This window comes from Ctenopharyngodon idella, chromosome 7 (assembly GCF_019924925.1).
Source record: "Ctenopharyngodon idella isolate HZGC_01 chromosome 7, HZGC01, whole genome shotgun sequence".
Classification (NCBI taxonomy): domain Eukaryota; kingdom Metazoa; phylum Chordata; class Actinopteri; order Cypriniformes; family Xenocyprididae; genus Ctenopharyngodon; species Ctenopharyngodon idella.
Genome location: NC_067226.1, coordinates 25,431,921 through 25,455,850, shown reverse-complemented (window position 1 = coordinate 25,455,850; position 23,930 = coordinate 25,431,921). Strand labels below are relative to the sequence as shown.

Here is a 23,930-nt window from a genome sequence, read left to right as displayed (position 1 = left end):
CCCAAAACTTGCCAATCGTTCTGCTACACACTTAAAAGTATGTACTTTTTCTTCACAAAAAGAGTACATACTTTTAGCTCATAGTATAAGTAGGCGAATTGGGATGCAGAAAATATCTCAGAAGTGGCTAATTAGAAAACCTACACACTCGACTTATGATATACCACTTATGATATATGTCATCTTAATGTTAATACGACTATAACTTTACCCTTTGTAAGAAAATTGATGCACCTCTTGATGGAAATAACATCACAACAACATTTATTTCCATCAAGAGGTGCATCAATTTATGATTTTGTATTGATAATGTACTTATGTCAATCACCCTAAAGCAGCCTAGAGTTAAATGGACAATAACATGCAATAATTTATTTTTTTCACTTAAAATGTTGGTAAAGTTTTGCAGCAAAAACAGTTAATGACTTAGGATCTTGCAACCGCCATTTTAAGTGTCTTACTCAAGGACCCAGTGGTGAAAGTTCATGAATCACCCCTTTAAATGTCCAACCATGCAGTAACCACTAGATATTTTATGCATTAGGTTAAAGTACTCCTCTGTGTTACACAAAACACCTCCCCCACATACAAATAATCTTTTACCGCAAGGTATTGTGTAAGAGTTGACTGCTTAAAGATTAAAATGATCTGCCAAGACATGTGCTAACATACAGTAAAGATGGGATTCACAATTTCCAGTATAAACAAAGAAAAGAATGATGTGAACGGTCATGAGATTTGGTGAGCACAATTGCTTTCCAAGTAAAATACATAGTTAGGACTCGTAATGGGCTTGTGTGTGTTACACTTGGAAAATAAAAAATCAAACAAAACAAAGACAAGCCCAGTGACCGGAAATTAGTCTTCTTAGATTAGTTTGGTTACTAGTCAGATGGTGATGTGTGCACAGCTGCCTGAAATTGTCATTATATACCTGTAAGTGCATGCGCAGGAAGCTTTTCCTCTTGGTGTACTCAAAATTGTTCTTCATGAGCAGGTAAAGAAGGGCAGATGCCTCCCCACGTAGGACACTTAATTTAGACATACAGCACTTCAAGACTTCGTAACACAGCGAACCGCACAGCGTTACGCGGCCCTTGAAAAGGGGAACCTGGAACTAAAATACACATAATCAAGACACAAACACATCAATGTTCAAATTCTGGAACATCTTGAAAACATCTCGAAAACATCTCATGTTGTTGTACTTAAAGATTGTGGTCATTATTTAAAACTTCACTCAAAATAAACATTTCTGTCATTGATTATTCAAAGTCATATTTTGCATCAAACCTGCATCTTTTGTGTTATACAGAAAAAAAAACCCCAAACAGCATTTAGGTTGGGAACGACAAGAGGGTGAGTAAATAATCGAGTAAACTATTCCTTTAAAGGTTTATAAAAGAAATATATTGATCTCACCTTGATGATAAAGGCTCGCAGAGAGGCAAAGATGTGTTTGATTGCTGCTTCTGATTGTCCGACTTTCAGTAAAGTGAGGTATGTGTCAAAGACCTTCGTCATCAGAGCATTGTGACCATCGCTGTCCAGCAGCTGATTCTGTCAGGATCCGTTAATCACATTATCAGTTTATGGAAGAATCAATCTATCTATTTAGAACTAAATCTTTAGCTTCATTATGAACTCTAGAACACTTATCCAAGTTAAAAAACAAAACAAAAAAACTCTTCCTTGAATGTTTGGAATGGTGATTACCTTAAAGCTCTGAGTGAAGAGTGAGAGGACATCCAGCACGGTAAGGCAGGCTTCTGTCGACATATTCCCCTCAAGCAAAGACTGGTGGTTGGTCTCTGCTTCTGTGGGACCTCCAACTAAAATACAAGATTCCACAATTACACATTAGATGCAAAATGAAAACAACTGGCTTCACTCAATGAATTCTGTAGTTTTCTTGTTCATTTTGTACTTATAAGACTAGATTCAAGAAAAAAAAACCCATAATAAATTATGTTATGCAAAGAGAGATGAAAGGCCTCAGTTTACTATGGTAGTGAATTCAGCTGTAGGGTGTCATTTTTTTATTTTAATATACTTTCTCATAAACTAACTTATGCTTTTTGGCATTTCAGTGATTATATATATATATATATATATATATACTAATTACCAAAAGTTTGGGGTCAGTAAGTTCTTTTATTTTTTAAATGAACAGTTTATTCAGCAAGGATGAATTAAATTGATCAAAAAAATGGTTTGAAAACTATTTTTTTGAGCACACTCAAAGTGTATGTTTAGAAAACTATAGTTCCCCTTTCCATCAAGTAAAAAAGGAGTTCCTCAAGGATCCATTTTAGCTCCCCTTTTGTTTTCTATTTTTATCAATGATTTAGGCTTTGGAGTGGATTCCGCTACTATACATCTGTACGCTGACAACACAATCATTTATACTGTAGCATCATCTTTAAATCAAGCTCTACTGAACTTACATCATGCATTTAACGTTATACAACATTCACTGTCACAGTTGAAACTTAAATTAAAAAAAGACAAAATATATGATTTTTAGTCGTACTCATTCTAGGATAACGGATGTGGTAATATATCAACTTTTTATGGTACAACCAATGAAAGAGTTTGCTCTTATAAATGTTTAGGTACTGTATATGGTTAGATGGAAAAATTGCTTTTAATGTACACATTGATAATCTGCTGAAGACGTTTAAACCAAAATTAGGATTCTTTTATATTTTAAAAAACAGTTTTTATTCAAAAACTTTAACAAAAATTTACATACCCCAAACTTTTGAACTATTGTGTATATAAGGCAGTATTTTTTTTAATGGATGCTATTAAAAAAATCATAATAGAGCATTATAGGAGCAGAAAATCTCTTAGCAAAATGTGATTTTTCACAGATTGAAGGGTATAAATCTTCAGGAGTACACAGATTACCCATGTTCAGAGTGAATGAGGTGTCCATAGTGCTGAACTGCTGCAGCTTTGCTTGCATAAGACTTCCTCGGCTACGCAGAACCGGCATGGTCTGAGACTTCCTGTCAGGGGTAAAGAGTTTCGACACCCACGGTTCCTGACTCCTAAACATCATACAAACAAAGATGTATTGTTCGCAACAGTGCTAATCTTAATACCACTGCTTAAAAACACAGGACCCTGAATGAAATGTAAAGATCTGACTTTGATGACACGATAGCAGGCAGCATAAAGTTATAGTTGTGGTTCATGTAAATATAGATGATCTGAATGTGGTTAACCCTTAAGCATACCGACTGATGTTTCGCTTTCCCATATAGCGGAACTGGACTATGCAGATCCTACAATCAGAGAAGACAGAAAATTAGTCTAATGATAGAAACCTAGATAAACACAGAGAGACAAATTAACATATTTCTGGGTCTTGAATTACTTTCTGGCAACAGAATTTTATATTCTCAAACAATTTTTAAGGCTAGAAACCCAGAATAAGACCTGAAATATTCTGCAAGTATACAGTTGCTTCCAGCTACACAAGCTGGATTTCACATCTTCCAAACTGTGTCAGAACACAATTCAAAAAGCAAGACAACTGTGTGCTGCATTCTTAGTGACACCACAAGGTGCCCTAAAGTGGGAATTTCTGGAAACTTCTTCTTATACAGTCTTTTTCTTTTCTTTTTTTTTGTCAGAAAGATCGTATTTGCCTGTTGAACGCACATGAACAGCACCACAAAGTGGGAAGCTTGGGATTTTCTTTAAGCCCTGATCTTTACGAGTTGGGGGCATGTCAGTGAGAAACATGGTGGAATACCTCAATACTTGTATTTAGCAGTGAAATATTAAGCAGCACAGTTATTTTGATGATAACAATAAGAAATGTTTGTATAGCAGCACATCAGCATATTAGAATGATTTCTGAAGGATCATGTGACACTGAAGACTGGAGTAATGATGCTGGAAATTCAGCTTTGACATCACAGGAATAAATTACAATTTAAAATATTTCAAAATAGAAAACCGTAATTATAAATTGTAATAAAATTTTACTATTTTACTGTATTTTTGATCAAATAAATAGTTGAACATAAGAGACTTCTTTCAAAAACATTAAAAAAAATCATACTGACTTATCTTGTATGATTAACCATCTGATTGTGTAGGAACACAAGATTGAGATACAGCTGAATAATTAGATCAACATTGGTCAGGACAACACCGCATGACGAAGTTAGTATGTCACTCACTCGAGCAGACTGAGGAAGTTCATGACGTCTTGTGGATTGACTTTAGACCAGTATGCCATCAGAGTATCTACAGGAAGACATTAAGCAAGACAGAATGATAAACATTAACGCAACATAGCTCAACTCTTCCTATTACAATCACGTTCTCAAGAGTTTCAGGAAAACCAGGATCCCACGGATCCACAAGGTTCCCACGCTCTTTGACCAATTACTTTTCCATGTCCTTTCCACTCATTCCTAGATAAGTTTTTTTTTCATAGTGATAATTGGGATGGATTTCAGATTACAAATTTTGGTAGCACTTTATTTTACAGTCCTGTTCCCTATGTACATACTATGTACTATTATAGTTATTACAATAACTGGGCAATAACTAGGTACTAACCCTGAACCTACCCCTAAACCTAACCTTAACCCCTGTAGTTACCTTATATTAACCAGTACTTTCTTAGGTAAGTACACTGTAAGTACACTTAAGTGCAAGTACTTTAAAATAAAGTGCGACCCAAATTAATAATATATGTACTAGTATATTAATAATATATGTACAATAATGTCTCAAATAAGAAGTGATGGTCAATTGTGAGCAAGTTTTACTCTAAACAGGAACTCACAATATCTAGCCGATGTTGTGAGTACTATTTTAGAGCAGAGAAATATTAGGAAAAACAAATTCAATAGGAATTTCTGTGATTTTTCCCAGCCTTTAAATCACAATTCCAGGTTTTCTATGACCGTGGAAACTCTTGATCTAAGACCAGGCACCAACTTGTTTAAATCAGTTTCTCAATACTGCTCCAGCACTTTTTGGGTGCATGTTTTAGGTGCCTCACCTATCTGACACACCCAACTTATGTCAAGCGTCACTCTGCAAATGAGCCGACAAACAGACGAACCTGAGAGTAGGACTGATAAACCCTGGATTGAAGTTGGATCTGTCATAAGAGGATAGTTGTGTGTGAAATCTGCACCCACGGATCTCCAACGAATATTCAACAGATTTCCATAGAATTTAAACAGCTGTCATGTAAAGATCAACAACAGCTGCCACCCATAGTTCACGTGTTACATTTGGGTACAACAGCAATCTGTTCTGTTCAGGTCAAGTCAAATGTATTTGTATTTTTGGGTTATTATTTATACGCACTGTTTCAAAGCAGCGTTACAGAAAATCATGATAACAATATGTTTTATCCGCTTGTTAAGTCGTGACGTAAGGAACGCCGTTTCTGGGTCCAAGCCCCGACTCGTTTCACTTGAGAATGTCATCTCGACGGCCTTTATGAGCGCTATTTATTCATATTAAACATTTAACATTTTGAAGTTAAACATTTAAAATATTTACAGTCTACACAACAGTCTCCATGGTCACTGCGTCACAGACATTAACATTTTAATGATTTATAAGATGAATCACTGTCTGGCCATCTGGGATTTTGGTATGGAGATAATGATTATAATTTTTTGGTAGTATTACACCACATCATGTGTGTATATTAGCACCGTTTGTTGTTTTCTTGTGGTATGAGAAAAAGTATTATAAAAAATACTGCCTTATATACACAATAGCGTTTGGACCCGGAAGCGCTGCTGCGTGACGTCAGACTTAACCGAATAGACATATGTAGCCCCGCACTCGTTGTGTTTTTCCACAGCATCAAGATAAGATCTTACCGATTTATGATTGAACGGCTCATTTTAAAATGAAATTTGTTATGACATCCGCTTTAAACATTACAATGCTCATGATAACTTTTGTCAACACTAATACACAATAATTAAATTCAGTTTACCAGCTAATACTCTTCGACAGCGATGCCATAGAAATATACAGAGCTACCGCAAAAAAATGGAATTCAAACACAAGATGGCTGCATGCTTGTTTCTCTGGTGCATAAGGTCTATATGTGAATGTGAAAATGTGAACAGTGCTTGTCCATCACAACGCTATTCTCTGTGGTTTTTGTTGTTAAGTAGTTGCTTTGGTGTTCTGAGTGGTTTCTAAGACATTGCTTTGTGGTTGTTATGGTGTTCTGGCTGGTTGCTAGGCTGGTTGTGAGGAATATTCTTGGTGGTTGCTAGGGCGTTGCTAGATGTTTTGAAACACACCTAAAAAGGTTATTATAGTTATAACATGAAGCTTCGAAGTTTCGAAGCTTTATGGATCTTTTGTTTCAAATCAGTGGTTCAGAGCATGTATCAAACTGCCAAAGTCACGACCCCCAGGTGTCAACCATTAAAATTTCAAAACACTAACGAAGCCTCGTTTACTGAAATCACGTGACTTTGGCAGTTTGATACACGCTCCGAACCACTGATTCAATTCGTAAAGCTTCGAAGCTTCACGAAGCAGTGTTTTGAAATCGCCCATCACTAGATATTGTTGAATAAAGTCGTTATTTTTTTTTTTTTTTTTTGGTGCACAAAAAGTATTCTCGTCGCTTTATAACATTAAGGTTGAACCACTGTAGTCACATTAAATGTTTTAAATATGTCTTTAGTAGCTTTCTGGGTATTTGAAAGTGTTAATTATCTTGCTGGTAATCCAGTCCTCACTGAGCCATTGGATTTTATCAAAAATATCTTAATTTGTGTTCCGAAGATGAACGAAGGTCTTACAGGTGTGGAGCGACATGAGGGTGAGTAATTAATGAGAGAATTTTCATTTTTGGGTGAACTAACCCTTTGAAGCTGATCTGAAAATAAGGCTACAATCATGACTATAATTCTGGTGGTGTTTTATAATGATAACAAAAGCCTTAAGTGTGCTTACCATCTGACAAAGTTCTTACAATGTGCAGGTAACACAGAAGCAGCCCTCTGACCTCATACTGCCCCAAACGGCCAGCGGCGGGTCCAGTGCTCATAGTGGAGCCACGCCTGTGTAACTGAGCAGAAGCAAAAAAAACATTAAAAATGATTCATTATATTTGTAATGTAAATAAGGTAACCTGCAGTGTTGGGGTAACGTTACGCATATTTATTTATTTTTTTCATAAAATGAGTAATGCATTACTTGTTAAATTTATACCATAATAGCCACATTAATGTTTCATTAACGCATGTTATTTAATTTATTAACTGACAAATGTAAATGCAAATCTGTCCCTTCCACACACTGGGGAAAAACGGGTATATTTAAGAGATTATAGCAGTTATGAGTGTGATTTATGCTTAAAAAAAGTGTTATTTGCTGTGCGTGCCATGATATATGTTGTTTTTTAAGTAAATTATATCATTAAAAAAAAAAAAATATATATATATATATATATATATTTTTATGATATAATTTACTTAAAAAACAACATATATCATGGCATAATGATTAATATTATAAGGTCTTATATATATATAAAATGTTATGCATGGCCGTTCAAAAGTTTGGAGTCTGTAAGATTTTTTATGCTCACCAAGGCTGCATTTATTTGATCAAAAGACAGTAAAGACAGTAATATTGTGAAATATTATTACAATTTAAAATAACTGTTTTACATTTTAATATACTTTAAAATGCAATTAACTCCTGTTATGCAAAGCTAAATTTTCAGCATCATTCCTCCATTCTTCAGTGTCTCATGAGCACTATGCCAATGCTGATTTGCTGCTATAGAAACATTTATTATTATTATTATTATTCAGGATTCTTTTGAACAGTAGTATATATGTAAAAAGGAAGAATTAACCTACTGCGTTTCCATAAAAAGTAACAAATGTAACATAATCGGTGAGTTTGACTTTTAAAAGTAACATTCCCCAACACTGGACATCTGTAGTGAAATCATGGCTGCCTCTGTTTCACCTCATTGATGTCTGGAGTGCCAGGATCTCCATATATAGAGCCTCTGGACTCCCCTTTCCTAACATGTCCATTCTGGGCAGCGACACCGGCTGTGAAACACACAAATGCAGACTGTGTGAGTGTGTTACTTGTAACTTCTGTTGTCAAAAAACTTTGATACTCACTAGGTTCCTTATCAACGATAGTGCTGCTCCTGCGGCTGTCCAGTGACAAATCATCCCGGTACTAAAGGAGCATGGGAAAACAGGAAGTGCTTATCCAAGTCCCGATCAAGAACTTGCAAGGTTAACATTTACATTAGAACATGGAATTTAAATGTAGCACTCGCATGTCTCGAGTTATACAACAGTGTAAAAGTAAACCCAATTGGTAAATATAGTACTGAAACACAGCACACACACCCACAATCAACACACACTGCTGACAAGATAAAACAGCTAAAACAAAGGAAAACAACTGGTCCATCTGTAAACTCTAAAACAGCACATATACAGTATTTTATCTGAATCATATTATACTTTTAATTCTGTAAAGCTAAAAATAACAATATGCAAAATATCCATTTCGAAGGTATCAGATGGTATTGAATGAAAGTTGATTAACATTACCATGAAATATGTTAACTAATGCTAGCTAATCTTATCTTTTTGGACTGACGTTTGTGAAGTTTCAATCCATTAAGCAATGCAAATTTCATAATATATTAATGGCAGAGAACAGATGAAGAGTCATTGTTGATCCCAGATAAGAGAGAAAGGGGTGTTTACCATCATGCCGAGGTCATTTCTACAGAGTTGCCTTGGGCTGTTCATCTGACTCAGGTTCTGGTACAGCAGTTCAAACAGTGGCAGGTACAGCAGACAGATGCGGGCCTGTTGGTTCTGTCATATTAATAGTAAATGAATGATTATGACACATTGTAGCAGAAAGAATGGAAGGCATTGTAAGTCACTTACCAATGACTGCAGCTAAAGAATTGACTTTCCATTAGTGTTTGTTTAATTGTGTATATTTCAACACTGTTACTCTGTGTGTGCCCTGTGGCTTTCAAAGAACAACATCTACTTTTCAAAAGCTTCCATGATTTTAATAATGCAGAAACAAACTATTTTAACAATAATCTTGCTATATATTACACAATAACTGAAGAAAATCATGACAAGTCTCGAAAGAGTTTAGCATGGTAATGTATATCAAAAATGTTGATATTGCTGCTGCTGCTGATTATTGCTGCTGCTGTTGATTATTGCTGTTGCTGATTATTGCTGTTGCTGATATTGCTGCTGCTTTTGATTATTACTGCTGCTGTTGATTATTGCTGTTGCTGATTATTGCTGCTGCTGATTACTGCTGCTGCTGATTATTGCTGCTGCTGATATTACTGCTGCTGCTGATTATTGCTGCTGCTGATATTACTGCTGCTGATTATTGCTGTTGCTGATTATTGCTGCTGCTGATATTGCTGCTGCTGATTATTGCTGCTGCTGATTATTGCTGCTGCTGATTATTGCTGCTGTTGATTATTGCTGTTGCTGATTATTGCTGCTGTTGATATTGCTGCTGGTGATATTGCTGCTGGTGATATTGCTGCTGCTGATTATTGCTGCTGGTGATATTGCTGCTGGTGATATTGCTGCTGCTGATTATTGCTGCTGATGATATTGCTGCTGCTGATTATTGCTGTTGCTGATTATTGCTGCTGCTGATATTGCTGCTGGTGATATTGCTGCTGCTGATTATTGCTGCTGCTGATTATTGCTGCTGCTGATATAGCTGCTGCTGATTATTGCTGTTGCTGATATTGCTGCTGCTTTTGATTATTACTGCTGCTGTTGATTATTGCTGTTGCTGATTATTGCTGCTGCTGCTGATATTGCTGTTGCTGATTATTGCTGCTGCTGCTGATATTGCTGTTGCTGATTATTGCTGCTGCTGATTACTGCTGCTGCTGCTGATATTGCTGCTGCTTTTGATTATTGCTGTTGCTGCTATTGCTGATATAGCTGCTGCTGATATTGCTGATGCTGTTGATTATTGCAGCAGCTGCTGCTGTTGATTATTGCTGTTGCTGATATCGCTGATATAGGTGCTGCTGTTATTGCTGCTGCTTTTGATTATTGCTGCTGCTATTGCTGATATAGCTGCTGCTTTTGTAGAGCCAATACATTCACAGACATGCTGCTGTGGGGATGTAAGACATACTTGCTGCTGCACAAATAGCATATATGAAATTACCCATAGCAGACCTATACAGGTGGGGCCTGAAGGTGGAACTTTGAAAGTGTGCTGCTAACTGTTACAGCAAACACTGACCAACTATTTAAATAGTTGGTCAGTGTTAAATACTAGGTTCTATTCCACACCCAAACGCTCCCGCTTAAAATTCACTCTGTGTTCAACCACTATCCGCTTAGAATGTTTTTCTTCCAGACCCGACTAATCCCACTAAATGTAGATCTCATTTCCAGAACCTCACATTTAAATTTCCGTAAAGAAAGAGAGAATGACTGGGGATAACAAATATAAAATATTGGCTATACAAGAATTTTATTTGTCATATTTATATCTGTCAACACAGTAAAAAAATGTCATAGAGAAAAATAGGCTAAATTAAATACAACATCTGTCACTGAAAATTATGAGCCAAAAATACAAATAAATGAAAACTGTTGGCTATGCTGGCTATGCAAAATGAAATCTTTATTTAAACATCCATGCAAGAACAGAATGTCTGACTGACGACGGTTTCAATACCGAAAGTCTCTCCTCCAAAATCCAACCACAAATGAATGTTGAATTTTAAATGGCTGAATATTCTCTCTGAAGGTGCAATTGTGGCCGGGATGTAAAGAACATTGCCAGGTTGCTCAGGGCAGGGAACTAAACGCCGCCAATGCAGAAAGTTTTGTTCACTTCAAGTTCAAGGGCGGATGTGCTGTTGTCAAAGGATTTCGGGAGAGGCTGGGCTATTGTCAGACCTGCCCTCTCCCATCCAAAGTACACCAGAGCTTAAAAATTTAGAAAATTTAATCCCGCGCCACAAGCAATTGGATCGGGTCACGCAGTTCCCGCGGGAGAGCCACGGGATGCAGACATCTACTTACTGGCCCAAGTCAAAAGAATCAAAGTGTCTTTCAGTGTTGTTATTGATAACTAAACCTAAAACAATTAAAAATCATTGCAAAAAATGTTTTCGTTATTTGAAATAAAGCTAAAATAAAATAAAATATTAGATGAAAAGCTTAAAATAGAAATGCTAACTTGGCAACTAACTGAACTAACTAAACTAACTAGCTTAAATAAGTTTAACTACAATTGAAATAAAAAAAATTACAGTTAAATAGATATAATAATAACAAAATAATAACATTTAAAATAAAATTAAAATGAAAACTTAAAATATCATATGTATAAGTAAAAAGAATATTATATAAATAATACTGAAATAACATGTCTCTATGATATTCTCTAAATTACATGGCAAATAACACAAGTCTTTTATTACTTAGAAAAGTAACAGCATTCAGAACAACATGAAAGTGAGTAAATAATCACAGAACTATAATAAGATTTGTCAAATCCCTAACTTTGGCCTTAGCAATCACCACTAAAATTGTACTGAAGACTAAGACTAAACTTGTACGAAATATTCCTGAAATGATTTGTCCCATTTGTGTTTATAAAATGAAAGTCATTCTTGTCATTCCTGTCATTTTTGTGTCTAGGCATGTTTTAAATCTAAAAACTGGCTAAAAACATATTAGCTTCTGATGTTCACTGTTTTTTAGAAATTACCCCATGATTCCATTTACAGAGATTCTGGCACCAGTAGCTGAGTCACAATGTTAAAAAAAATAAATGTGTTCTTCAAAGCAAACGGATCATAGTGACTTCTCAAGAAATGCGATTGCAGCGGCAGCTCAAGAGCCATGTCTGTGGCAACGATCTGGAACTTTAATCTGGACACACTGGCATTTGCATAACAGAAAGACGTCTGTCTGAGGTGAATGCAAACACAATGTGCAGCAGTTACTTGCTATGGCGACAACGGCATGAACGCAACTCGAGGATTTCTTTTATTGTTGTTAGCCACCCACCGTGATAAGATAAAATGCAAATGTCACACATTTTAATAACCTCGACTTGCTTATTCATTGTGGTCATCTCAAATAGCTTCCTGTACATGAGTTCCTGTGTATGATATACAGAAACCTTTAACTACACTTACAGTAGTGGCCCAAAGTGAAGGGGATTTTTGTTTTTAATGACCCTACAAGTTGATTAACCCATCAAAATACGAGGAAAATGTTTTATATTTTTCAAAGTGTTTTTAATATGAGGGAAGAACAAAACACTAAACTTGGTATATTTATCTGACCAATTTTTTTTTTGTTTTTTTTTTAAATGTTTTTTTTAAACATAAACCTGTTTTCAAAAGTTTGCGTTTCCAGGCACCCAAAATGCTGTTGTCATGTAAATGAACAGCCAAAATGCATAAAAAGTTTTACGTTTTCAGTTGAAAACGGTGTCGTGTAAACAGCCCCTTAGATTAAAAACTGTTCTTTGAATTTTTTCCCGAGCTGTGCGATTATTACAGCACCCATGCCTGACACAAATAAACTAGATTTTACATATTCAGAACTCACACTAATGTGAGCTTTTTTTATGAAGTTTCTATGTTAGTCCGGTTGATTAAAGTGCTGCCATTTTGTCATCTGCCACTTTAAACGCTAGAGCTCCGAAAGCAGGATGGATTCTGATCGGCTGTCAATGATTTTATCACTGATCAATTAGAAAAAAATTGTTCTTAAAGTGATTCCAATGATATTGTTTATCTGTGCCATCATCGTTGTGGTGTGGACTATATTTAGAATAAAATTTAACTATATCGTTATCGTTATAATCCTTGGTGTGAATGGGCCTTAGTAGTAAACACTACTAATTAAACCAATAGTGCAAAATAAAAGACTGATAGAGACTGAGGGTGCTTTCACACTGGCAGTTTAGTTCGAAACAGCATGGTTCACATGAAAAATTGATCACGAGCAAGCTGTTATGTGGACCCGGGAGCACACTGGTAACATGCGCACATGTTTTGGCCGATGACTATGTTAAACAAAACCTAGATGACAGTGGTGATGATTCACCTTGGATACGAGTGGCAAAGTAATGGCTCACAATCAGCTGTCTCCTCAAAAGAGTCTGTTTGCAAGCAGCAAAAAAGCCGTCCTTAATGCGATGCACATACAGTAGATGTGAGTGCCGTACACTCTGCTGCGCATAATAGCACTAAATAAATATATTATATATATATATATATATATATATATATATATATCATGCACCATGCACATTTGTGATGATGTAAGATGCAGTGGTGTAACTTTGTTTTAAAAAGCGGGCAAATTACAACCAGACCAACGCTGCGGGGGGCGCTGGGAACAGTCACACTCGTACTCGGGCTCTGACTTGCAGCAAACTTGTGTGAAAGCCCCCTAATATTAACATGTTATAAAACAGTTATGTAAAGTTGCACATGCAAAACAGCAATCATCCTTCTGGGGTCAAGTAATAACACCTGTCAATTCAGCAGCAACACGGACATGGCAAACAAGAAAATGTGATTTACACTTGTAAAATGATACATATGTTTGTACACTTACATAACTTACCTTATAAGCATTGTATCTGTCGTCCATGGCATGTTTGATCATGAGGTTCTTGAGTGCGGCCACAGCCAGCTGTCTGATCTCTGGACAGCCTTGGAGTCCATCGGCCACCTCTCGCAGAAGCAGACCCACCAGGAAATGGTTTTTGCAGTAGTCCTCAGTCAGGCTGTACTCCAAACTCTGATCTGAAACATATCCTTTGAGGGTCAGCAATGTTCTGTACTAGCAATATTTAATTTGACATTTCTTATGAATGTTTTTTGTTTTTGAAATCTGTGTGGCCTTTTAGTAGAAAGTAACAAGCTTCACTTTTATTTCATGCATCCTAATGACGCAAAACTTTTAAAGATGCTTATATGCAAATGGTACTTAAAGGATTTGTTCACTTCAGAATTAAAATTTCCTGATAATTTACTCACCCCCATTTCATCCAAAATTTGTATGTCTTTCTTTCTTCAGTCGAAAAGAAATTAAGGTTTTTGAGGAAAACATTCCAGGATTTTTCTCCATATAGTGGACTTCAGTGGGGTTCACCGGGTTGAAGGTCCAAATTGCAGTTTCAGTGCAGCTTCAAAGGGTTCTACATGATCCCAGACAAGGAATAAGGGTCTTATCTAGTGAAACGTTTGGTCATTTTCAAAAAAAAAAAAATATATATATATATATACTTTTTAACCACAAATGCTCGTCTTGCACTGCTCTGCGATGCGCCACGCATTACATAATCATGTTGGAAAGGTCATGTGTGACGTACTGTAGGCAGAAGTACAGAGCAAATGTTTACAAAGCAAACATGCAACGAGTAAGTCAAATGCCTTTTACAAAAAAAGGTAAAACGATGTTGGGGGAGAAAATAAGATGGAGTTTTTCGCCCTCCCGCCTTACTTCCGCCTGTGTCGTGCGTGACCTTTCCAACGTGATTACGTAATGCGTGGCGCATCGCAGAGCAGTGCAAGACGAGCATTTGTGGTTAAAAAAAAAAGTATATACTTTTTTTTTTTTTTTTTTGAGAAAATGACGATTGTTTCGCTAGACAAGGCACTTATTCCTCGGCTGGGATCATGTATAGCACTTTGAAGCTTCATTGAAACTGCAATTTTGACCTTCAACCCGTTGGTAGCCGTTGAAGTCTACTATATCTGGAATGTTTTCCTATTAATAAAAATTAATAAATATCCTGACGCATTCGAGCTTAATAATGGCAGTAAGCATTACCAAACGAGTATGAGTTGATGAAAGTGTCTCCATCCACATCCATCCATCATTAACATATTCCACATGGCTCCGGGGGGTTAATAAAGGCCTTCTGAAGCGAAACGATGCGTTTGTGTAAAAAAAAAAAAAAAAAATCCGTATTTAACAAGTTATAAGTGAAATATCTAGCTTCCGCCAGACCGCCTTCTGTAAGTGTAAACTGGCGTCGCGTCAGTTACACTTTTTCTGTGAGTTGAATACGGAAGGCGGTCTGGCGGAAGCTAGATATTTTACTTCATATCTTGTTAAATATGGATTTTTTTTTTTTTTTTACACAAACGCATCATTTCGCTTTAGAAGTCCTTTATTAACACCCCCAGAGCCGTGTGGAATATTTTTATGATGGATGGATGTGGATGGAGACACTTTCTTCAGCTCATACTCTTTGGTAACGCTTACTGCCATTATAAAGCTCGGATGCGTCAGGATATTTATTAATATTTCTCCGACTGTGTTCACCAGAAAGAAGAAAGTCATATACACCAATTTTCATTTGAAAGTGAACTAATCCTTTCATTTCTTTTCAACTGAAGAAAGAAAGACAAATATCTTGGATGACATGGGGGTGAGTAAATTCAGGAGGTTTTAATTCTGAAGTGAACTAATCGTTTAACATACAGGTGTAACAGGTAACTCCTGTATTAAGTCAACTGACATTTGTGATAGTGAAAGGCATCCAAATGAAAAGAGAGTTTGATGGCTGACTACAAATGTTTCTGAAAGCTGACTTCACTGCATTCCAGACATCACACAATAACAGAAACAGAAACCAAAGAGTGACAGAAAAACCTTGTGTTTATAATTCAAATGCATTTCTTTGATAGAAAACTAGTCATGCAATACTGAATTGTTGTGTGCATAATCTTAAATACTGATAAGATTTTCCCCCAGAATACACACAAGTTCATGTTTTCCTAATCCTCATGTTGCTTCAGACATGCATGCTGTTATTCATTCTGTGCTACACAAAAGGAAAACGTTTAAAGAATCTTCTCACGGTGAAAAGCATATCAGTGAACAAACAGTTCTGTCAGCCAGTTCTTTTTAAACTGGACTAAATGAAAAAGAGTTCAGTTCACTAATTCACTGATTCAGTCTCAGTGGTTCTCTAGCCATTCAAAAGTTTGGGGTCAGTATAAAAAAAAAAAAAAAAAACTTTTACTCAGCACTGACATAATAAATTGATCAAACATTATACAGTAAAGACATTTATAATGTTACAACATAATTCTACTTCAAATAAATGCTGATCTTTTAAACTTTCTATTTTAAAGAATCCTGAAAAAGAATCATTGTTTCCACAAAAAATTAAGCAACACAACTGTATTTTATCACTGAAATTAATAAGAAGTGTTTCTTGAGCAGCAAATCAGCATATTAGAATGATTTCTGAAAGATCATGTGACACTGAAGACTAGCGTAATGATGTTGAAAATTCACAGGAATGAATTACATTTCAAAATATATTAAAATAGAAAACAGTTCTTTTCATTTGTAACAATATTTCACATATATTTATATTATTTCATCAATATTTCTACTTGGTGAGCATAAGAGACTTCTTACAATCTTAATGACCCCAAACTTTTGAACTGTATTGTATGCCATATGTACTATGTCTGCAGCATTTTAAGGTGGTTTTCTGTCGTTTTAGGAGCATAACAGCGTTGGTCACTGTGAACTCTTATCTACTTGAAGATTCATGCTTTTTGTTTCACAGATTAAAGAAAGTAATTTGGTTTTGGAAAAACATGAAGGTGAAAACCTTGCATTTTTGGCAAAAGAATCCCTTTGAGATAATTTCTAATCCCTGTAATCAGAATTAAAAACAGTCACATTTCCTCACATTTTCCTGTACAACAATAGTCATAGAAATCAGATTACAAGTGCACACAAGATGTTTCCACACTCATTCTGCATGTACAGTATAGTATTACAGTTAAGAAAGCAAGTGAGGACAGAACAGGACATGACAGACAAATGCAGGACATACTTCATTAAAACAGTCAAGTCTAACAGCAACAAACTCAGATAGCATAAACATTGCCCTTTAAACCTCTATGCTGTACAACCATCCCAAAAATCCTCTCTCACAATGCAGTCATTCAATTTCATCAGACCAAAGCAAATATGCAATGCTTGGTGACAGAAAAAGCAAAAGCCTCAACTTAAAGTGTGAAATGCAGTTAGACAGTGATTTATGAGTGATGCAGGAGCATAGCAATTAGTGGGGTTATCAGGACGATTATCTGGCGACTGGAAATGCGTTGGCATTGGTCGGCATCACCTACCTACGACGCCAAAATACTCCGCTGCATACGAAATTAAATCTGAAATAATGAATAAAGGAAGCAATCATGCAGGATTGCCATCATCAGTGGTGGGAGTGAAGCTGTGAGGGTGTGTGGCTGTTTGGAATGTAATACTGCCTCACTACTCAATACTACATACAGTATATCCTGCATAATTCATTTTTTTTCTAAAGCTGGTTCATTCTGAATTATACATTAATAAACACTTCAAACAGTAGGATGCTACACTGTCATCCATGCTGCATGTTTAATTCAACAAAAAAGCTTTTTTTGAAGGGGGTATTTTGCTTTTTAATCCAACTTTTGCCAGATTATGGTCTCATGATCAAATAATGAGTTAAAAAAAGTTCTGGTTTATCCGTCAGAATGGAAATCTGAGCATAGCTGATTGCATTATGGGATCAGTTTGGGGTCAGTAAGATTTTTTTTTAAAGAGATTAATACTTTTATTCAGCAAGGATGCAATAAATAGATCAAAAGTGACAGTAAAGACATTTATAATGTTACATAAGGTTTCTATTTCAAATAAATGCTGTTTTTTTTTTAACTTTCTATTCAGAATCTTCAAAAACGTATCAAAAATATGAGGCAGCACAACTGTTTTTAACATTCAGTATAATAAGAAATGTTTCTTGAGCACCAAAATTAGCATATTAGAATGATTTCTGAAGGATCACATGACTGGAGACTGAAATAATGATGCTGAAAATTCTGTTTTGCATCACAGGAATAAATTACATTTTAAAATATATTGTAATAGAAAACAGTTATTTTCAGTTGTAATAATATTTCACAATATACCTGTTTTTGATCTAAATAAATGCAGCCTTGGTGAGCATAAGAGATTTTTGTTTAAAAAAAAAAAAAAAATCGTACTGACACCGAACTTTTAAATGGTAGTGTACAAACTCTGCAAAGCATTCATACTTTATACTGCACATATGAGTAGTATGGTAGTGTGCTAATACTGTGTTTCAAAGCTGAATTCAGAACCGCATACTAGCATATCACTCTTACTATTTCTGCCATACAAAGATGTGTTAAAAGTAGTATGAGTAGTATACTAGTATGCAGTTCGGTATTTAGCATGAGTGAAAAGAATGAGAGGCCATCTTGTCTGAACTTCATCTGAACTTAATCAGAAATTCATCTGAACTGCGTTTGTGGTGAGACAGTTTACCTCAGTGGAATAGTAATCATGGAAAATATATTACTTTAAGGGAGTGATCCATGCTGACTGACTGAAGGTTTTAGTATAAAGAGTTTCCAATTAGAAATGCCAAAACTGATAAACTCGTGACAGCCATTATATGTGTTAAGTGAAATTGTTTAATAGTGTTTAGGGAAAACTTTTAGGGAAAAGTAATCTGATCATATGCCAGTATTAGATGTTAAGCTTAGATGTTATCACGCCCCAGTTCGTGACACTTAAATCCCTGTGTAGCTGGGTTTTCAGGTTCAAGTTACATGGCATGAGGAATGGAGCTATTAGCAGATCTTATAATGTGGTGAAGTCGTTAGACTGGGATGGAGGGAAGGATGGGGGCAAGGGAAAGCCGTGGCAAGGTGGCAGCTACAATGATGGTGTGGAGAGACCTACCCTGGACTCGCTGCAACTTGGTTCGGCCGAACGCCATGGGCAGGTTAAGAGGAATGTAGTGCTCGTGATTGCACACCGTCATGAGAAACTCGAACTTCATCTCTGTAAGCACCTGCAAATATTGGATATAAAACTGATGGGTGAGATGCTGGAGAAGTTGGTTTGTAGATCTATGACTCATAGTAACAGACAGATAAGGGATTTAATCGCAAAAGCGTATCTGCTCAAGTTCTGACAAGCTAAATGCCTTAATTCACGTCCTAGTTCAGCAACAGAGTCAAAAAGAGTTGTTACTAACAGTTAAGTACAAATTAGGAAGGCCAAAATTAAAATTCTGGCTGATACGATAACACAGTAATTATTTTTATGTAATGGCTGACATCTAATAAAATAAACTTCTGTATTATTTTGTCTAAATTAGTCAGAGAAAAAAAAAAAAATACACAGGAATTGGAGAAGTCACACAGTCCGTGTTGGACAGATCGCTAACACGGCTAGTCCATGTGGTAATTACAGTATGTTGGGCAGAAAATCTAAACGTTCGGCTATAATTCATCAACCTCAAACAAGGTTCATCGTTTGAAACATAAGTCGTAGCCTAACGATAGCAACTTTACATGGCCGCTCAGTCTAACATTTATGTTAACCTAGATAAATGTTCGCTAATATTAGGCGCATAGTGTTTGTGTGGAGTGTGGAAGCTAAATTAGTACTGTAATAGTTAATTAGATTACTAGTCATTTACTATTAGTGCTGTAGTAGTAAATTAAATTAATAGTAAAATAAATTACTGCATGACGTTTAACTTCAAGAGTTAGTTCACCCAAAAATTGATTCTGTCATTAATTACTCCCTCATGTTGTTCTACACCCGTAAGACCTTCGTTCATCTTTCGAACACAAATTAAGATATTTTTGATAAAATCCAATGACTCAGTAAGGCCTGCATCGCCAGTAATAACACTCCCTTTTCCAATGCCCAGAAAGCTACTAACAATATATTTAAAACAGTTCATGTGACTACAGTTCATGGACATGTGAAACAGTTCATGTGACTACAGTGGTTCAACTTTAATATTATAAAGCGACAAGAATACTTTTATTGTGCGCGAAAAAGAACTTTTTGTGCACCCTTTCTTGGCATTGAAAAATTATTGCTGGCAATGAAGGCCTTACTGAGTCTTCAATTTTATCAAAAATATCTTAATTTGTGTTCCAAAGATGAACAAAGGTCTTATGGGTGTGGAACAACATGAGGCTGAGTAATAAATGAAGTAATTTTTCATTTTTTTGGTGAACTAACACTTTAACATGCATTTCTTTCTATCCACTGTACTGTGGAGATGAGAGTCAGCATTGTCAACTTCAAACACATAATTACTAAATTACTGAAATGTTCAAACAGTAACCTTGCTGTTTTTTCTGACACATTCATAATCATTACTTTTGCTGGTGTGCTGCAGTAAGCTTTCCTTTATGTGTATGCTTGAGTGCTTAACTTATATTTTAAATGCTCTTTATTATGGTTTATCAATGCATGCGTATTCCAAGGACAGTCTAGACATGCTGTAGCACACAGAATTTGCAAGTCAAAATTAGTTATGCATGATGTTATGATAGGACACTCCACAATAAAAACCACCTTTGTGATATCAATAGCACAGAAGATAAGCACAGAGAAAAACAGTATGACTCATACTCATCATCTAGATGTCTGTTGAGAAAGTCTTCACAGGGAAGTAAATCTCTTAAGAATCAAAACTGAAACATCAACTATGTATGGTCAATTGATTTCATGAGATGGAAAATAAAAGCAATGAAGCATTTTTAGGAGAACTGTACGTGCCAAAGCAAACAGGCCACTTCTCAATCAAGAATTAAGGAGATTAAACAGGTTAAATGTTGTTAAAATGACCTAAAATAGTTAATGTATTGATCTAATTTGACATGGTATCATTATGAGTTGTGTGGAGAAAAGTTAAGTTATTGCATTGTATGGCAGAATTAAATTATCACCCTTTAACTGTTATGAATGTCATGAATGTTACTATGAAGACTGTAAAGACCAAAGTATTGGTAACCCGGTGAGTAAATGTAAGCAGCATTGCTTTGACCATATAATGGAGCTGAATCATTTTGCCTACCTTTGGATCTTTCAGGCTGAATCCACACATGTAGTCATTTATCAAACTGAAAGCAAATCCTCTGTTCATAAATGTTAGGCAGCGCTGTGCAGGGAAAGAGTTTCAGTCAGAACAACATAATGCCAATCAGTGAGATCATATGAAACATAAATAACAAATAAAAATAATAAAATTCAATAACGAGTGAAATAAAACTTTAGACATGAATTATATTATATACGAACAATTTTGTTTGGTAAAACTCTATTATCAGGAAAAACAGGTGCAAGTTTAACTTTGATCTTGAAATGTTAGCCAGACATTCACTAAATTCTAGCTTGGCTTTATGAGTGATCCATAAATGCTAGTGATTATTTGTAGCAGAAAAACTACAAAAACATTTACATAACACACACTGACCAAGCCCAAATGAAACACACTTATGGTGACCAAGCCCAAATGAGAAACACACTTCAAATAATATCTATTAATAGATTACTTTAGTAGTTCCTTACAAAAAAAAAAAAAAAAAAAATCACTAACTGTGGGTAATTGCTCCGGGATACTTGAATGTTAATACCAGTATTACTTTACTATAGAAAATATGAATCAACCACCTCTTTGGCTCCTTTCTACAATTTTTTTATATCAATTCAGTTTAATTATTAGTGTGAAGGCCATTTGAAACCTATGATTAAATGTAAAATAGAATATCAGACTATCAGAATACCTTGTTCTCATTTTAAAGAATATATACATAATGAAATTCAAACAATTAAAATGAGTCCATCTTAACTTTAGACCTGACCCTAATGAAGCACTTAAAGTAAAGAACAATTTACAATGTACGCAGAGACTGCGTAACACATAAGAATAAACCTTATTGGTTCTTGCAGAAGCTCAAATGTGCTGCTTAACACACGAGAATGAACCTCATTGGTTCTTGCGGAAGCTCAAACGTGCTGCGTAACCAATGCATAACACACGAAACACATACTCTGTGTAACCAATGCGTAACACACGAAAATGAACCTCATTGGTTCTTTCGGAAGCTCAAACGTTTTGCGTAACCAATGCGTAACACACGAGAATGAACCTCATTGGTTCTTGCGGAAGCTCAAACGTTTTGCGTAACCAATGTGTAACACACGAAACACATACGTAACCAATGTGTAACACACGAAAATGAACCTCATTGGTTTTTGCGGAAGCTCAAACGTGCTGCAAAACACATGAGAATGAACCTCATTAGTTCTTGCAGAAACTCGAACCTCATTGGTTCTTCTGGAAGCTTCTAAATTAAATCTGTTCAGCGTTAAAAATAAGTGATCATTGCTCTTGAGAAAATTTGGACTAAACTGCTCAATTCATATGGATTAGTTTTACAATCTCTTTATGAACTTTTTGAAGCGTCAAAGTGGTAGTTGCATAGACTGTCAATGGAGGGACAGAAATCTCTCAGATTTCATTAAAATATATGTGGTTCGAAGATGAACAACATGAGTGTGTGAGTAAATAATGACAATTTTCATTTTTGGGTAAACTACCCCTTTAAGCATGACCTTAAAAAAAGCATTTAAGAGTTAGGTCTAACCTAGATATGCTAAACTTTTAGGTCACATGATCCTTCAGAAATCATTCTAATATGCTGATTTGGTTCTCAAGAAACATTTACAATTATTACAGAAACAATTATTATCAATGTTGAAAAAGGTTATTCTGTTTACCTCATTAAGCCACTAAAAGTTAACCTTAACTCAAGCACTAAAATGTGCCAGTTGCACAAACTTCTAGTCATCTAATTTTATTCTTTAAGACTGGTCATAACTTTTTTTTTTAAGTAAGTAACTTAAACTGGTAGATTGGTTTAATTTGGCTCTTGGCTAACAGCTAGTTGGTCAGACTAGTTCTTAAGATTTAGTCTTAACATAATGACTGTGTTTATGCAGCTGGCCCCTGGTCTTATTAAAATACTACTACAGCTTTAGGCCTGACCTTAATGAAGCAGGCCAGGCTGAAGTTGACGCAGCGGGCCTCCTCTGAAATCTCCACATAGCGGATAGTGATGTGAGGCATGATTGACAACAGCAGAGACTGCAGTGCTTGGTGGAATGACTCTGGAAACCTCTGTGCTCGCGGCATCTGTAGGGAATGTAGGTGGTTTGACATCATTAACCATCGCATAGCAATGCTATGAATGCTTCATAGTTTCAGTGTTTATAGTAAATATTCATTCATAAGACAAGTAGGATTTTATCAGATTTCATCTCAGTTGTCAATATCCTAGAACTCACACGGAAGTTCAATTAAAAAAAACAAAAAAAAACATGAGCTTGTTTCATGCAATCCAAGGCATGCTTGAACAACAGACTTCAAGCACTGGCCCTTAAATTACATAACATAAGGCACAGCTTCAGTTATGCAAATAGGATCCAATGGCATGTCAAATAGGTCTCAACATGTTTGGAAAGCTGAAACTGTTAAACACATATTGTAAATGCGAATCATAAAAACACAGTGTAAAAACTTGATGACAACAGTAGAGTACAGCTCAGCTTGTGTTTTGTGTTTATGAGTTCAAAGGGTGTGTTTTTTTCTGTGCCTTTTAAAGAATGAGGAAGTTCACTGCATTCTATGTACAAATGCAATAGTTGACAACATCCTGCTCAGCAACCCAGGATTATTTACATCCAGAGCTAGTATATTTACCTGATGATGATGTTGACAAAGAAAAGAAATGGAAAGGAAAGCCCTTTGTATTCTTCTCACATGACAAATGGTTGTTAATTGGTGATTATTTTAAAGTTAGTACTTTGTGATATTGTGTCAGTCTAAAACATGTGAATGGATTATACTAACTTTCATTCTGTTGCCGTCCTGGAGGTACTGTGCCATTGACTTGGCCATGGTCTCAAAGAAGAACCAGGAATACTGTAATAGGATTTAATACAATAACAAAGAAGAATATTGTAAAT

General features: G+C 35.7%; 1 protein-coding gene across 3 annotated transcripts in view; it reads right to left on the bottom strand.

Moving 5' to 3' along the window:
- dock11 (dedicator of cytokinesis 11) overlaps positions 1-23,930 on the bottom strand; it is a 99,451-nt gene that overhangs the window by 33,466 nt on the left and 42,055 nt on the right. For 2 of the 3 annotated variants that reach the window (XM_051899080.1, XM_051899082.1), the window contains exons 27-42: positions 23,815-23,886; positions 22,951-23,097; positions 20,977-21,060; positions 18,834-18,945; positions 17,213-17,251; positions 13,671-13,852; positions 8,766-8,879; positions 8,163-8,223; positions 7,999-8,087; positions 6,973-7,087; positions 4,200-4,266; positions 3,246-3,293; positions 2,914-3,056; positions 1,717-1,832; positions 1,423-1,560; positions 935-1,117 (exon numbers count right to left, since the gene is read on the bottom strand). In XM_051899080.1, coding sequence (XP_051755040.1) covers positions 935-1,117; positions 1,423-1,560; positions 1,717-1,832; positions 2,914-3,056; positions 3,246-3,293; positions 4,200-4,266; positions 6,973-7,087; positions 7,999-8,087; positions 8,163-8,223; positions 8,766-8,879; positions 13,671-13,852; positions 17,213-17,251; positions 18,834-18,945; positions 20,977-21,060; positions 22,951-23,097; positions 23,815-23,886 — 1,710 coding nt within the window. The remainder of the gene's footprint in view (positions 1-934; positions 1,118-1,422; positions 1,561-1,716; positions 1,833-2,913; positions 3,057-3,245; positions 3,294-4,199; positions 4,267-6,972; positions 7,088-7,998; positions 8,088-8,162; positions 8,224-8,765; positions 8,880-13,670; positions 13,853-17,212; positions 17,252-18,833; positions 18,946-20,976; positions 21,061-22,950; positions 23,098-23,814; positions 23,887-23,930) is intronic. The other variant, XM_051899081.1, reaches the window with a different exon arrangement.